At 30.0% G+C, this 13738-nt stretch overlaps 1 protein-coding gene across 1 annotated transcript; it reads left to right on the top strand.

The window, feature by feature from the left end:
• Positions 1 to 458: 458 nt before the first annotated feature.
• Positions 459 to 6956, top strand: LOC130446886 (tetratricopeptide repeat protein 21B-like). The gene is made up of 4 exons (XM_056783391.1): positions 459 to 467; positions 1034 to 1138; positions 5250 to 6281; positions 6318 to 6956. Exons 1-4 carry the CDS (start codon positions 459 to 461, stop codon positions 6954 to 6956), a joined length of 1785 nt encoding a protein of 594 aa, XP_056639369.1.
• The last annotated feature ends 6782 nt before the right edge of the window (positions 6957 to 13738 follow it).

Genomic DNA, 13738 nt, shown 5'->3' with positions numbered 1-13738 from the left:
TCAGCAGATTATTTGTTATTTCGTAGATTTTTCCTCCAACATGTCAGATGCCATACCATCAGCGATATCCTGAAAATACCTGAAGCTGAAAGCGTTCTTCGCCAACCATGTTGATGGAAAGCAATTTATACAAAAAAAAAAATAGAATTATAACAAAAATTCTTATTTATAAAATACCAGATCTTTAATATTCCATCTGCTGTATACTAAAAATTAAAAGCTTTATTGTCAAAAAAATGTTACAATTTGTAGACAAAAGTTTATAAAAAACTGAAAAACAAACATAAAAATTTCAAAATACAGAAGAAAACAAAATTATAGTTAATGCCCTCAAATTATTACGAAATGCGGGATTTCAATTGGCAAATGATTGTGCATATTTTCGCATTGTAAAATATTGAGACCTAAGCTAATGTTGAACGTGGAGTGCAACGACCTTAGACCAAATGGATTCAAAGATGATTAAGGTAGGAAGAATCAGAATTTTCATTCTCTTAAAGAAGTCTTTCCAATGAGCCCTACTATTTATTCCTAGTGAATATTTTACAGCTCTAGTTGTAGTTTGAAGATTCGCTCAAATTGAGTCGCACCACGCGTACCCCAGAAGGGAAGGGCATATCGGAAATGCAACTCAATAAGGGCGTAATAAACTGTTAAGGAGGTAGATAAGTTCAGTTCCTTGGAAACTGATCTCAGCGCAAATCAGCAGGAACTTAATTCTTTGTATGTAACTCCAATTTTAAGAAATTATCCACAAGCAGCACTAAAAATTTAACAGATTCAAATACGTTAATAACGATGTTAATAAAATTTCCGCACAAGATTTAAGAGATTTTGATCACTAGATTTGGTCCTATGAAGTCGTTTATAAAGAGAAGAAACAAAATAGAACCTAGTACTGAGCCTTGGGGTACTCCACATTCTATTTATTTGCAAGAAAGCATCGTTGTATCAACCTTTACCAGCTGCCAGCTGATCAACACAAAAGAAAGCCTTAGAAAAATCACAAAAAGTAGAGTGATGGTTCTTTAAGACATTATTTAGAAGGGAGAATCTAGAAAATTCGAAGTTTGTATCACCAGATAGCATAAGTATTGAATTTTACCAAAAATTTTGTTCAAGACTTGAATTAAAGATGGTGGATTCTGAATCATACGATGACAAGACGAGTTTTTGGTACTGAAACTGGTTTTAGTTATTCATGGCCATAACAAAAGTATTAAAAATTGACTGAAGACATTCTTGACTAACCAATACACACTGGAATAATATTAATTTGTCTTTTAGACGTAAGGATTCTAGTAGAATTAGTAATTTGTGAGAAAAATTAAGCACGTCAGGTGTTTTATCTAATAACAACATTACATACTAAATTATTAAAGATTATATAGATGTAAATACTTTTCCCTTCTTTTTATAAAGATAAAGATAAGGATTTGAGACAGAAAAATATAGGAATATTTGCACGTGGCAGTTTGAATTAAATAAATTTGGAATATGAAAAATGAGGTATATTATTTCTACGTCTTATGTTTTATTTTTCTAATTTGAAACGAGCGGATTCTCGTTTTTTTTTCTCGTCTGTTTAATCTCAAATTTTTATTAGATTTTTATCCAAAGACGTTGTGTATAATTTTTATTGTGATATATCAAAAAATTTGAAAAAAACATGATTAGAACTAGCTAAACATAACAAAAATAAAATGATAGTTCCTTTTAAACTCCCAGTTTCCTTCATATAGTTTTTCGGTGAGTTAAAAAGATAGAAAAGGTATTTTGTAAATTTAAAATAATTTTTCTCTGGCAACTTCATCTACTTGAAACCGCAGCGGCCTTCATGAAGATGATATGTTCATTAAATAGGTATTAAAGACCGTACAGGAATGTCAGTTACCAGAAAAAAAAGAAGAAGTGGTTTAAGCCGACATTTTCTCTTCATTGTTGCTATGAGTAAAGATACAGAGGCGTGCAATTACTATATTATTCCAACCGGAAGAAAATAATTAAAAAAAAGCTCGGGTAGATAAAAATGAAATTGACAATGGAAATTTGAATAAAAAAAAGTTCTAAGTTACATCAGATTGGTTGTGGCTTAATTATAGACTAGAAATTCACTTGATTACCAAAATATCTTTTCCTTGATCTCATTTTTTTAAGCATCTCATTGTTTTCTTTTCAGAAACCCACCAGCCTCAGATTTCCACTTAATATATTCAAGTATTCAATAAAAGTTTACTTTAATATCACGAATTCATCTTTTGAAGCTGAATATTTCTTCGTGTTTTCTATACCAATAGGGTTTTCTAAGAATTTAGTAGCATCGAAAATGTCTCTAATTTACAGTTCCAAGTGTCCAGCTTCGTAACAACAAGTAGCTTTCTGTAGTACGTGAATTTTCTCTTGAAGCATATTATAACCATTTTTCAACGATTAAGTCTTGTGTATACTCAATTCCTTCGAAATATTTGAAATTATTGTAATTTTTCACAAATTATACCAAAATTATTGAACTCTCAACAAAAATTTGAACTAATATGAAGTCAAAACTTGGTCTAAAGAAATCTAGAACGTTTTCAGTAAATTTAAATAAACTGGAACCATTCCCGTATATATTGTTCTGTATAAACTTAATTTTTTTTTTAATTTTTTAATACTCTTTATTTCAACATCAATATCATTTTTTTTCTCTTAGATTTGTTATACCTGATTTGGAAAACAGACTATGGCTTTTGTGATTCGACGACGCTGCCTTTACGAAGAGCGCCGTTCTTAATAACAGTCCAACCTTAATCCCCCTTCTGATTGATGACCCCTCCATGGTGAAACCCCCCCGACCCTACGACCCGAAACGAGAAACGAGTCAGACCTGGTGCCCTCTCTTTCTGCCCTATGAACTTTCCACCGAAGTTGAAGTATAAATATTGGAAAGAAAAAAAAACGTTGAAAATATAAGGTTTTGGAATGAAAAATTACACAATTTTTTTTTAAATATAATTGATGCGGTTAGACGTCTTTGTTGAATCTTATACTTAAAAATTATTTTCTGAATTAAATGAGGTATTAGACATAAATTAAAAGTGGAATTATATAAGAAAAATTACCTGATTTATATAAAAATATAAATCAAAAACGTGCTAACAATATAATTGAATGATATATGTAAATAGTATTAATATCGTTTTCTAACTTATTTCTAACTAATTTACTATAATTTTCTTAATTAGTTTATTTGAATCTCGTAAAATATCATTTTTTTGAAATTCTAATATAAATACATCGATTTTAATATTAGATTTTCAAAAATCTATTAATTTGTTTTAATCTATTAGTTTTTCGTTGAATTTTTTTAAGATAGAAATTTAACGTTTTACTTGTTCAAAATATGACTTCACACTAACAATTTACCATAAATATCAAAATATAAATCTATTTTAATCAATTTTTCTTTAATTTTTAAATCTCAAAAACATCAAAATTATTGGTATCTGAAACCAATTTTATCCTCAAGATATTTGAAATCCAATTCATGATTCTATCAGGATCTGATAGATTTATCCAACTATCAGATTGTAAACTAAACATCAAAATATTATCTAAATAATTCCCCAAACTAAAATCTAAAACCCCCAATGAAGTACTTTTTAATGATTTTGGAGCATCTACATAAGACAGACATCTCAGTATTTGGAAGATAGATTAAGAGGTCATCGATAAGATAAAAAAACAATAATTCAATTATAAAGATTCAGAACTTCTTGAGACGATATTGAATACAAAAAATTATCAGAAATGGTTCACATACATAATATAATTATAAATAATTTAAGTAAAATTAATAGTTTTATTTTGATATATCTACGAATTATTTGACTGATGGCTGCTACATATTTTCGAGAAGTAGAAACTGAGGAAAAATTAATCTTTTCTGTCTCTCCCTATGATAATTTTTTCATGAATAAAAGTCGTCTTCTTTTTTGCATAAAAACTTCATTTTAACTGCTTAAATTTTGCTTTTGAGTGAGCTTTCAGAATATTGATCCATTTTGTTGTTTTATTCTCATAAAATGTCCGTTCATCCTATAACAAACGCTGATTCTTTCATTTCCCACTTTTTCTTGATTCTTCTTCTTTTTGGTTGTCTATAAAACCGACGAGTACGTGGATTTTCAGTACCGCATTTAACCATTCTGTCCCTACAATTATTATAATCTGTTTTGTTGTAAACTGATAGTATTTTGTAGCTTTAACTCTTTTCAGCTTGATAAACTTTTTCTTTTCCTATCGTTTGTTGGTTATCATCGTTTTCCAGTTCTAAATGTCTTAAATTCCATCTACTCTCTATAATTTCTTCATCTTGTATCTACCATAATTTATACTACCGAACGAAACTTCAAAATATGATGGTGCATTAGTTTGAACTGATTGTTTATTTTCTTTTTTCTGTCCGACCCCCATTTATCATCAAAATCGACTTCGGCGAATCCTGCAATATGGCGTCTGACGCTGTTAATATTAAAATTAATGATACCGTTAACGGAACCGAAAAATATGAAGTGACAATCTATTGACATTGATAAAATTAATTGATCTACAATATTTTGTATTAACAGCATTTTTTTTCAAATTCCAGCGCTATTTCTAGTTAAAATAAGACCTAATAAGAAAACAATTCTCAAAACTGATATTTTTCGCTGTATGTATGCCCTAACTAGAGGAAGTCTCTTCAGGAATATCGTTTGTATAATTTTTTATGAATGAATTTTAATATAATTTCCTCTATTACCAAAAAGTCTCGTACAACAAACAGTGTTTTATGATGGCAATTCGTTTGAGCTATTATCAATGTCGTAGTAATCAACAAATAGGAAAAAGGACCCCAAACTTTGGCTTACTGACAAGAAAAATGAGGTTAATGCCCTATAAACTCGCGTCGCGTCGGGTTGTTTCATGTCGTTGCCAAAAAGATGAAGAGTTTTTACAAATTTCGTGGAATGCATATATAGAATTGCTTCGGTTTTATCGATGTTTCAATCTCTATACATACAAAAACGTATTTTTCATCCAACTAATTTTATATTCACTAATTTTTTTTGATTTTTCCCCATCTCTACATCCTTCTAATGACAGTAAATGTCAAAATAATGTTAGAATCAACATCAATTTCACTCCAAGACGAAGTAACTTTCCGCAGATGGTTCGAAATCGAAAAGAAAAAATTAAAAATTACCTACGAGAAATTTTTTAAAAACAAACTAGATTTTTTAGAATATTATGAAGATTTATTAGAAACGAAACCCAACCTCGAATCATATATATTGTTAGGAGAAGCTTATATGGAAGTTTTAGAACCCGATAGAGCTTTAGAAATATATGAAAAAGCTTTGATACGATATCCAAATCAATGGATAATATTAACTATACTAGGAGAAGCTCTAGTTAGAACCCATTACTTCGAAAGAGCTATTTTATTTTACCAACAACATATAAAAGTAAAAACAAATTTTAAACTCAAATTAGTTGAGCTGTATTTGAGTTTAAAACATTATCAAAAAGCCGAATTATTACTGCTTGAATTACAAGAAGAAGAAGATTACTTAAACGATTTTGAATATAGATTAAAAATTTTAATGTTTTTAGCACAAACGCAGGAAGCTACTGAAAATATTTCTCACGCTATAAAAAACCTTGAAAAAGCTACTGGAATATGTGAAAAATTAATTAACGAAGATGAAACTTTAATAAACACAATAATGAAATTAGGAGAATTGACGTTTAGTTTAAATGAAAAAGAACAAACTGTAAATTTATATAAAAAATGGTTGAATCATTATCCTGCTAATATCAAAATATTACTAGCACTAGCAAAAGTTTATTTATTAACAAATAATTTCATACAATGTGAAGAAACGTCTCTACAAGTTTTACAAATAGATCCCCACAATGAATCAGCAGCTATCATTTTAATTGATATATCAATAAGAGGAATTAACTTTGATACAGCTATTTCCCAATGTAAACACTTTCTTGTGAAACAACCTTGTAATTTGGAAGTTTTAATACGACTCGTTAACTTATTTAAAATAACAGGAAATTTAGAAAATTCCTTTGAATATTTGAAAAAACCTACTGGAAATCGAAGATTTATACTTTACGTTGAAGGTTTGTATCTTTGGTATACCGGAGATTTAAAATCCGCAGTTAAAAATTTTAATTCAGTTAAAGAAGATCCTGTTTTTGGATTGAACGCATTATATAATTTGATAGATATTTATCTAAGTATTGAAAATTTTTTAACCGACGATAATATATTAGAAAAGAATATTGTAGATATTTATTTAACACAATTGAGGATCAAATTAGGTTATAATTACGAAAAATCCTCAAAATACAATATATACAAAAACAAACTACTTATATTCACTAGAGAAAAAAATAATATCGAACAAGCTTTAAAAGATCTTAAATCAAACGATGTTTGTACTATATTAACAATTTCGATGGGGTTAATTCAACTGAATCAACAAAAATTAGCTTTGAATCAACTAAAATTGATTTGTGAAATTGATTGGACACCGGAAAACGCGAATTATTTAGAAAATTCTTGGTTACTTCTCGCCGATATTTATATCAAATCGAATAAATTCGAAAACAGTTTGAAATTTTTACAAAAAATCTTACGTTATAATAAATCCTCATGCAAAACTCATGAATATTTAGGTTTAGTTTTTGAAAAGTTACAAAATATCGAAAACGCGGTTATTCATTATACATTAGCGTGGAAATTAGGGCGGAAAATTAACGTTCCCGTAGGAATTAGATTAGCTATTAACTTGATGAAATATAAAAAATACCCCACAGCTGTTATTGTAGCCAAGGAAATACTAGAAATAAATCCAGACGATAATATGGTTAAAGAAGAAATACTAGAAAAATGTTTATCCAGTTTGCGTTGCTAGTATTCCAAAAACCAAGTAAAAATATGTAAAATAATAATGTTAATAAATAATATTATAGTTTATTTATGATTTTTTTTTAATTTTAGTTGCCGTTCGTTCGCATTAAAACCATGTGTTTCAAAAATAGAAAGAAAACTAAAAACTATACACATTTTTATGATTTTGCTGCAACTACCGGCAACACTGTATGTTTTGAAAGCTGATACATCCGATAAATTTCATTTTTATATCTGATGTGAGATCTACGATAAAAAAAATGACACGTAACCTCAAAAACCTCAACTTCGATATTGGAATACTAGGTGGTGTTGAAGAATGTTGATTGTAAGTTTTTTTGACAATTTTTTTTCTTAATTCGTGGAAGTAGAATTGAAAAAGTAGAAACTGAGTTTTATTTCGCGGAAAATAATTTTTGATTTATATGGAAATCGAAGCGACTATTCGTCTGCGGAAGTGCTTCGAAAAAGAAACAAATCCTAAATACTCAAAAATATACGACTCTCATTACAAATCAGACTAAATAAAATTTGTATTCTGTCAATGTTTTACGAGCATTACGATATACCGACTACATGTAGTTTAACAAAGCAGACAATGTACTCGGTTTTTCCACAAAGAGTTTTCGATCAATGGCGTAGAATTTTACAAAAAAATAGAGATTGAAATTTGTCGCTTTTGGCATAATTTTCAATACTAAACTCTATAGATGTGTGTAAATATATATAATACAGAGTTGTTTATATAGTGAACGCTGCAAGCGAAAACCTAACCTCAAATCTGACCGTTTAATGTTTTAAGGAAAGCAAGTAACCTTCTCAACTATGTTAACCACGACTTATAACTGAATCAAAACCCCAATTAACAAAAAGAATAACGTAGTGTTAAAAAGTGTGAAATTATCCAAAATTAGAATTATAAACATTAATGATTCGGTGGTTAATCACTACGAAATTAGAAATGCAAAATCTGTCAAAGGTTCAAGACAATTCTAGAGCATTGGAAATCATTTTGCAGATCAAAAAAAGACATTTTACAAGATCTACCTTCCAATGGGAACATATGTCATAATTTTTGATGACGAACCACACAAAACGAGAAACTTAATTGTTAGATTGGGATAAGCAAATCCACCAAAAGGCAAAGAACCAAAAAATGTGGCTATTCCAACTCTCAATAGTCTGTTTGCAACGCAGGCTCTGCCAAGATTGATAGAGACACCTGGTATACATGGATTTTCTGTCTCTTTTCCAAAAAACCTGCTTCAATCAAACCAGAACTTGGTAAGTGATCTTTCAACTAAACACAATTATCCAGAATATAGTTTGATCCGCGTTGAAATCCGCTTGATAGTTTTGAGAATATGTTGAAATGTATTAGCAGAGAACTCAAACGAAGTTTATAAAATTATGAAGGTGATTCACGAGGAAAAAAAGCTTCAGATCAACTGATCTAGACGCCATTTCAACATTGTAGACATCACGGATGATTTGGGGTACTTCTGGTGTATGAATTAAGAAGAAACTAAATATCATGTCGTCTGGGTATGCTCAACACTTGAACAGACTAGATTTAAACATTTATACATGCTGCAGAGATAGTGAATTGATGTCAAAAAGTTGTTTTCAAAAGATATTAGTAGAGGACCCAAACGAAGTCGAAAATATTATGAAGGTGATCCACAATAAAAAAAAGTTTCAGAGCATCACGTCATTTAACAACGTAAACAAACATCAGAACCGGACTCGATATTATACTAAAAGCAAAACATTTGGCAACGTTGTACTATTCTAGAACCTCGTAATTTCTAGAAAACCTCGCACCGCAAATTCACTGGATAACATAGACAAGTAATAGGACAGAACAGGCTCATTTGGTTCGAATAATGTTTTCCAGGTGTATTAATATTTAGATTTAGACATTTAGATATATTTTTCGATTCTAAACGTGGCAACGTTTAATGTTGTACATAATTTTTATACAATACCAGGCTTTAATTTAGACCAAACTGTGTAAACTTGAGGAAGTGTACGTGGAGAAAGTACTCAAATTTATAGTGCGGTTTGAGAACGTCTACACAGGATAATTTATAGCTACTAACTACAATTTGAGGTTATCCAAAAATTTATACTAGAAAGCATCCACTATTCGGTGATATTTTCTTTATTTTTCTTAAGAAAATAACATACTACCTGTAACATGTTTTCGTTAATTATTCAATTATTAAAGTGAGCGAAAGGTTATTTTCAATTTAATCCTCGGTTGCATCGCTAATTACTGAATTCCAGGTAACAATTTCCAACCAAAATGGAAACGACAACTCACTAACTTCACACAAAGAGAAATGATTCCATTAAAATAATATAATTTGATCAAAAGTTACAGCATTTTAATGCGACAACCTAGTTATGAAGTTGGTACTGTATTAATTCTACAAAATATTTGTTCAAATTCATAAAATTCGAGAGAAGTTTGAAGACAGAGGCGTCCAAATCAATTCTTACTACCCCACGCATAACATATATCGATAAATTTCTCATTTTTTAAATTCCTCAACTATTTAAAACATATCGTTATTCATTCGTGATGAATATATTAATTAAATATTCAGAAATTCCTTTAATTTCTGGTACAACAGCATATTTTAAACGCCCTAAACGAAACTCATCCTGTAGTTAAGTACGACCAAGATTAAATTCGAAAAACTAGCGAAATATTTGAGTCCTTTATCTTTTAAAGTCGAAGCGTCAAAATTCATGAAAATGTCAATGTCAGATTTGACATATTACATCGGTGTTGACATATCTTGTTAATTTACAGTGGGTTTTGGGTTTGTAGTTGCAAATAAATTGAGTCCAATCTTGATCAATGTTCGATTTATTGAACAGGATTTCAAAAGTGCGTTCAAATAACAATAATAACGGAATAACAATTTCGGAGCACGTTTTTCTTTCGCCTTTCTTTTCGCTTGTGTCACTATTACATGAAACTGTCAAAAGGTGCTTATCGCCTACTAATTTTTAATAAAATCAGAATACATTAGAATACATAATTACCAACTTTGACTCTATATAAAACAAAAGTATAGTGTGAAGTAGGATAGGGTCAAGGTTGGGTTGGGTTCGGGTCAGCTGTCAAATAATCAATTCTCAACATATCTCAAAAACTTAAGTAGCAAGTGTCAAATTTTGTTAACCTGAAAATCTTTATACAGTGGTACCACACACGATTCAAATCACTAGTTTTTTAAAAACACTATAATTGGAAGTTAATGTTGGAGTTTATATTAACGCAAAAAGATAACTTTCACCCAATTAACGTGTTCTGATCGCAATAACCAGTGAAAAGAACCTTCCAAATCTATTGTTTTATTAAAATTTTGTTTTAAATCGAAATTTATATGATATATAAACCGATCAGTTTATTTAAATTTGTAGTGGGTTTCAGATAAATTACATTCAAATTTCATTCGGTTACTTTGTACAAGATTAGTTTTGGTTTCATATACTTATTAATACCTGTATATTATTATTTTGATTACGTCCCTGGTGTTTAGAGACTTGATATGAATGTATGTATGATGACAAAGTTTTTGAAAAGTTATAATAATACTGGGTATTATACTTCTTATGCTTCTTCTTATACAGTTGACTGAGAAGTTCGCCGGACTTAATCCCGTCTTAGATAAGGGCAACTTCACACCGGTTCAGCAACGAGGTGAGCTCTTGGATTATTCATAAGTTTGGCAGTTCACTTTCCCCGGATTAAGAAAGGCGAAATCTTCGAAATCGCGCGGTCCTCTTCAAGTTATTCAAAGAAATTGTGAAACGTGTACACGAAATATTCTAAGAGATGCTAAATCAAATTTTATTATTATTTACTAACGTTATTACGTTTGGTAATAACCATACTTCAAAATTTCCAATTAGTGGAGGCCGTTGAGAATTATCAAAGGAAACAAATCGAACGCCGTTATTGGCAAGTAAAAGCACACGCTTCGGTTGCCGATTGCCGATATCATAGGCAGGCGTATACATAACATTTTATGAAGGAATTCATCGATGCGATACCGAAGAAGTTGTAATAATTTTTATATATATATATATATATATGTGTGTGTGTAGGAAAATATAACTATCATGAAGTTGCCTAACCGAATTTATCGAAAGAAAGATAATAACGAGAAAGATGATGTAGACCGTCGAGATGGGGGGATAAAGCATGTGCTTGATGATACGGAAAGTGATACGAAAAAAAACAGTAACGGATCATTATCAAAGTATCTATTAAAAACCAGAATTCATATCGCTCAAAACAAAAACTCATATCGATTCGTGCTGAAGAAAATCGATTTCAGACGTTTATAAAAATCGTGACAGTCAACGAATCATGTATCAACCCGAAACTAAACAAAAATTGATTGTATGGGGCTTTCAAATTGTTAACTAGAAACTAATTACACAAAACTAATAATTTTCTCAAGCAAAAACCTTTTTCAACAGTCAAAACATCGAATTGATGGGTGATCCCTCGTATAGTCCTTGTTTGATACCCAATGATTTCTTCTTATACCCACAGAGCAAAAATAAATTTGCGATATCAATGTTATTGTTCACCTGAAGAAACAGTTGATGCGTTCAAATATCGTATATACTTTTTTCTTGTGAAACTTACCCCACATCCCTTGGAAAACCGTCATAACTCAAACAAGTAATTAAAAATTGTAATCAACTTATGATTCTTAATCGTACGTACAAAATAGCGTCCCTGTATATTATTTCGAGAAATGTAAAAAAGTTTTAAGACACTTCAATCGAATAAATGAAAAATTAAGTACGAAATAATTATGTTTTGGGGTCCAAAAGTTCAAATTGAGAGCCCGAATCTGATGTATTGAGTTTTTTTAGATCTTATAAACCCGAATTCCGGTCCTGTATAGATCCAAGAAATATGAAGGGATGCACAGCATTGACTGTGGCCTTTGTAAAAACTTCAAAATATCCAAGGGAGGTTATTAGTCTAAGTGTTTGCTGGAACATATATTATCAGTTAAATGGATGGAAGAAAAGGAACTGATTTATTCAGATGCGAACTTAATTTTAAAAATGGATACCTTTTGATTTTTTTATAGGGGTATTAGTTTTTTGGTCTATAGAACATTCGCTACATGCTGAAAGGTAACATATCGCGAAAAAGTTTTTAAAACTAATGAAAATTATTGGAATTTTTTTGCTTTCCTCAAAAAAAATATTTTAAAGGACATACTGAAAGTTATTTATTGTAGTGTAGATTTTATTTTGTTAGTGGAGATGATGAGAAAACGAGAATATCAAGTTTTTTAACTCCTCTAATAAAATAAAATCACTTTTAACACGTATATCTAGGAGCAGGGCCTTACCATTCTTTTCTCCAAGTCATTTTCAACTACCGAAAACTTCATTGTGGGCTAAACTAGAAACCTGTATCTCTAGTAACAAAGCAAGCATTGTATAAACACGATATATTTCAAATTTCATTCAATTCGAACCAGCAGTTTAATAATTATAACTAGTTAAAGTTAAAGAACTCTTTTAGTCACTTCCAGTAGACATAGAAAGTTCAAATTTTGAATAAAATTAATGTTTAGTGTATAAATCACGAAAAAGGTGAAATATTTTGCAATTTTAGTTTCTATAGATGTATAAATAACAAAAATTAAAGGTGGTTAAAGGAAAATGAACGTTTCGTTTAATCAAGCTTGTAAAAGCTTGATTTGATCAAAATTAAATTTGAAATTTCCTTATATAGCTTATGCTATAATTATACATAAAAATCAGGACTAAAGATTCTGCAGTAATCACAACCGATGAAGCTTACATCTGATTAATGTCGACTTTGGCAGTAATTAAGCGCAAGAATCTTCAATTTATGAATAAGATAAACTAAGAAGCATTTACCGTCCATAATTTTCAAAAATTATAACGTCAAGACATCCGAGAAAAACCAATAAAAGCAGAGAGTTGACCGGAAAATTTCTACAACATTATAATTTTCTTCGTTAATATTTTGCACTAGAAATTGTAATAGTAGATAATTCACGCGATACGTTATTAACTGAAATATCCGAACAAAGAAAAATGTAATTAGGCTAATGCTTGATCGACTGCGTCTTCTTTTTTTTCCTTTCTCCTGTTACCGCCGCGCGACGGACTAAAACAAATGCTAATCGAAAGCAATTTGTTCTAGAGAAAATGTTTAAATAATTCAAAGAGTCGTGGAAGAGTAGGCAGTCGGTAGCGGGAATGCCATCAGGACTTTGCAGGATATCGTGCAGTCTCCAAGATAAGCCCTGAATAACGATTCACAACGTGGAGAGTATGTAAATACCGAAAAGACTAGATAAGTAATGACCTAGTGATTACCAACCAATCTGTACGAATGGGGTTGCAAAAAAGGGTGTTTTCTTAACAATAAAATAATCATAGTATGAAGAAAACAATTCATTCAATCAATTTGTAAATTAATTATATATTCGTGCTTTTTATTTAAAATATTTACTACTATTTAATATTTATCTCACACAACGAAATATTAAAGCAACTGCATTCAAAATATATTTATTACAGAAATATAAAAAATTTAAAAAGGACGTTTTAATAATTTGTTATTTTCGTTTTGATATACAAGTTTTTGTGATACGAAAGTTCCAGGCGGTATCCATTTTGGTTCTACCTCTACAGGTTTCTTCGTATAGCAGTCATCTTCCTTGAATTGGATCACGGGTTTTTCAAATCTAAAATCATGTA

Source organism: Diorhabda sublineata, chromosome 7 (assembly GCF_026230105.1).
Source record: "Diorhabda sublineata isolate icDioSubl1.1 chromosome 7, icDioSubl1.1, whole genome shotgun sequence".
In the NCBI taxonomy this organism is placed as follows: Eukaryota; Metazoa; Arthropoda; class Insecta; order Coleoptera; family Chrysomelidae; genus Diorhabda; species Diorhabda sublineata.
Note: the sequence above shows the minus strand (reverse complement) of the source record. Positions and strands in the feature narration are given on the sequence as shown.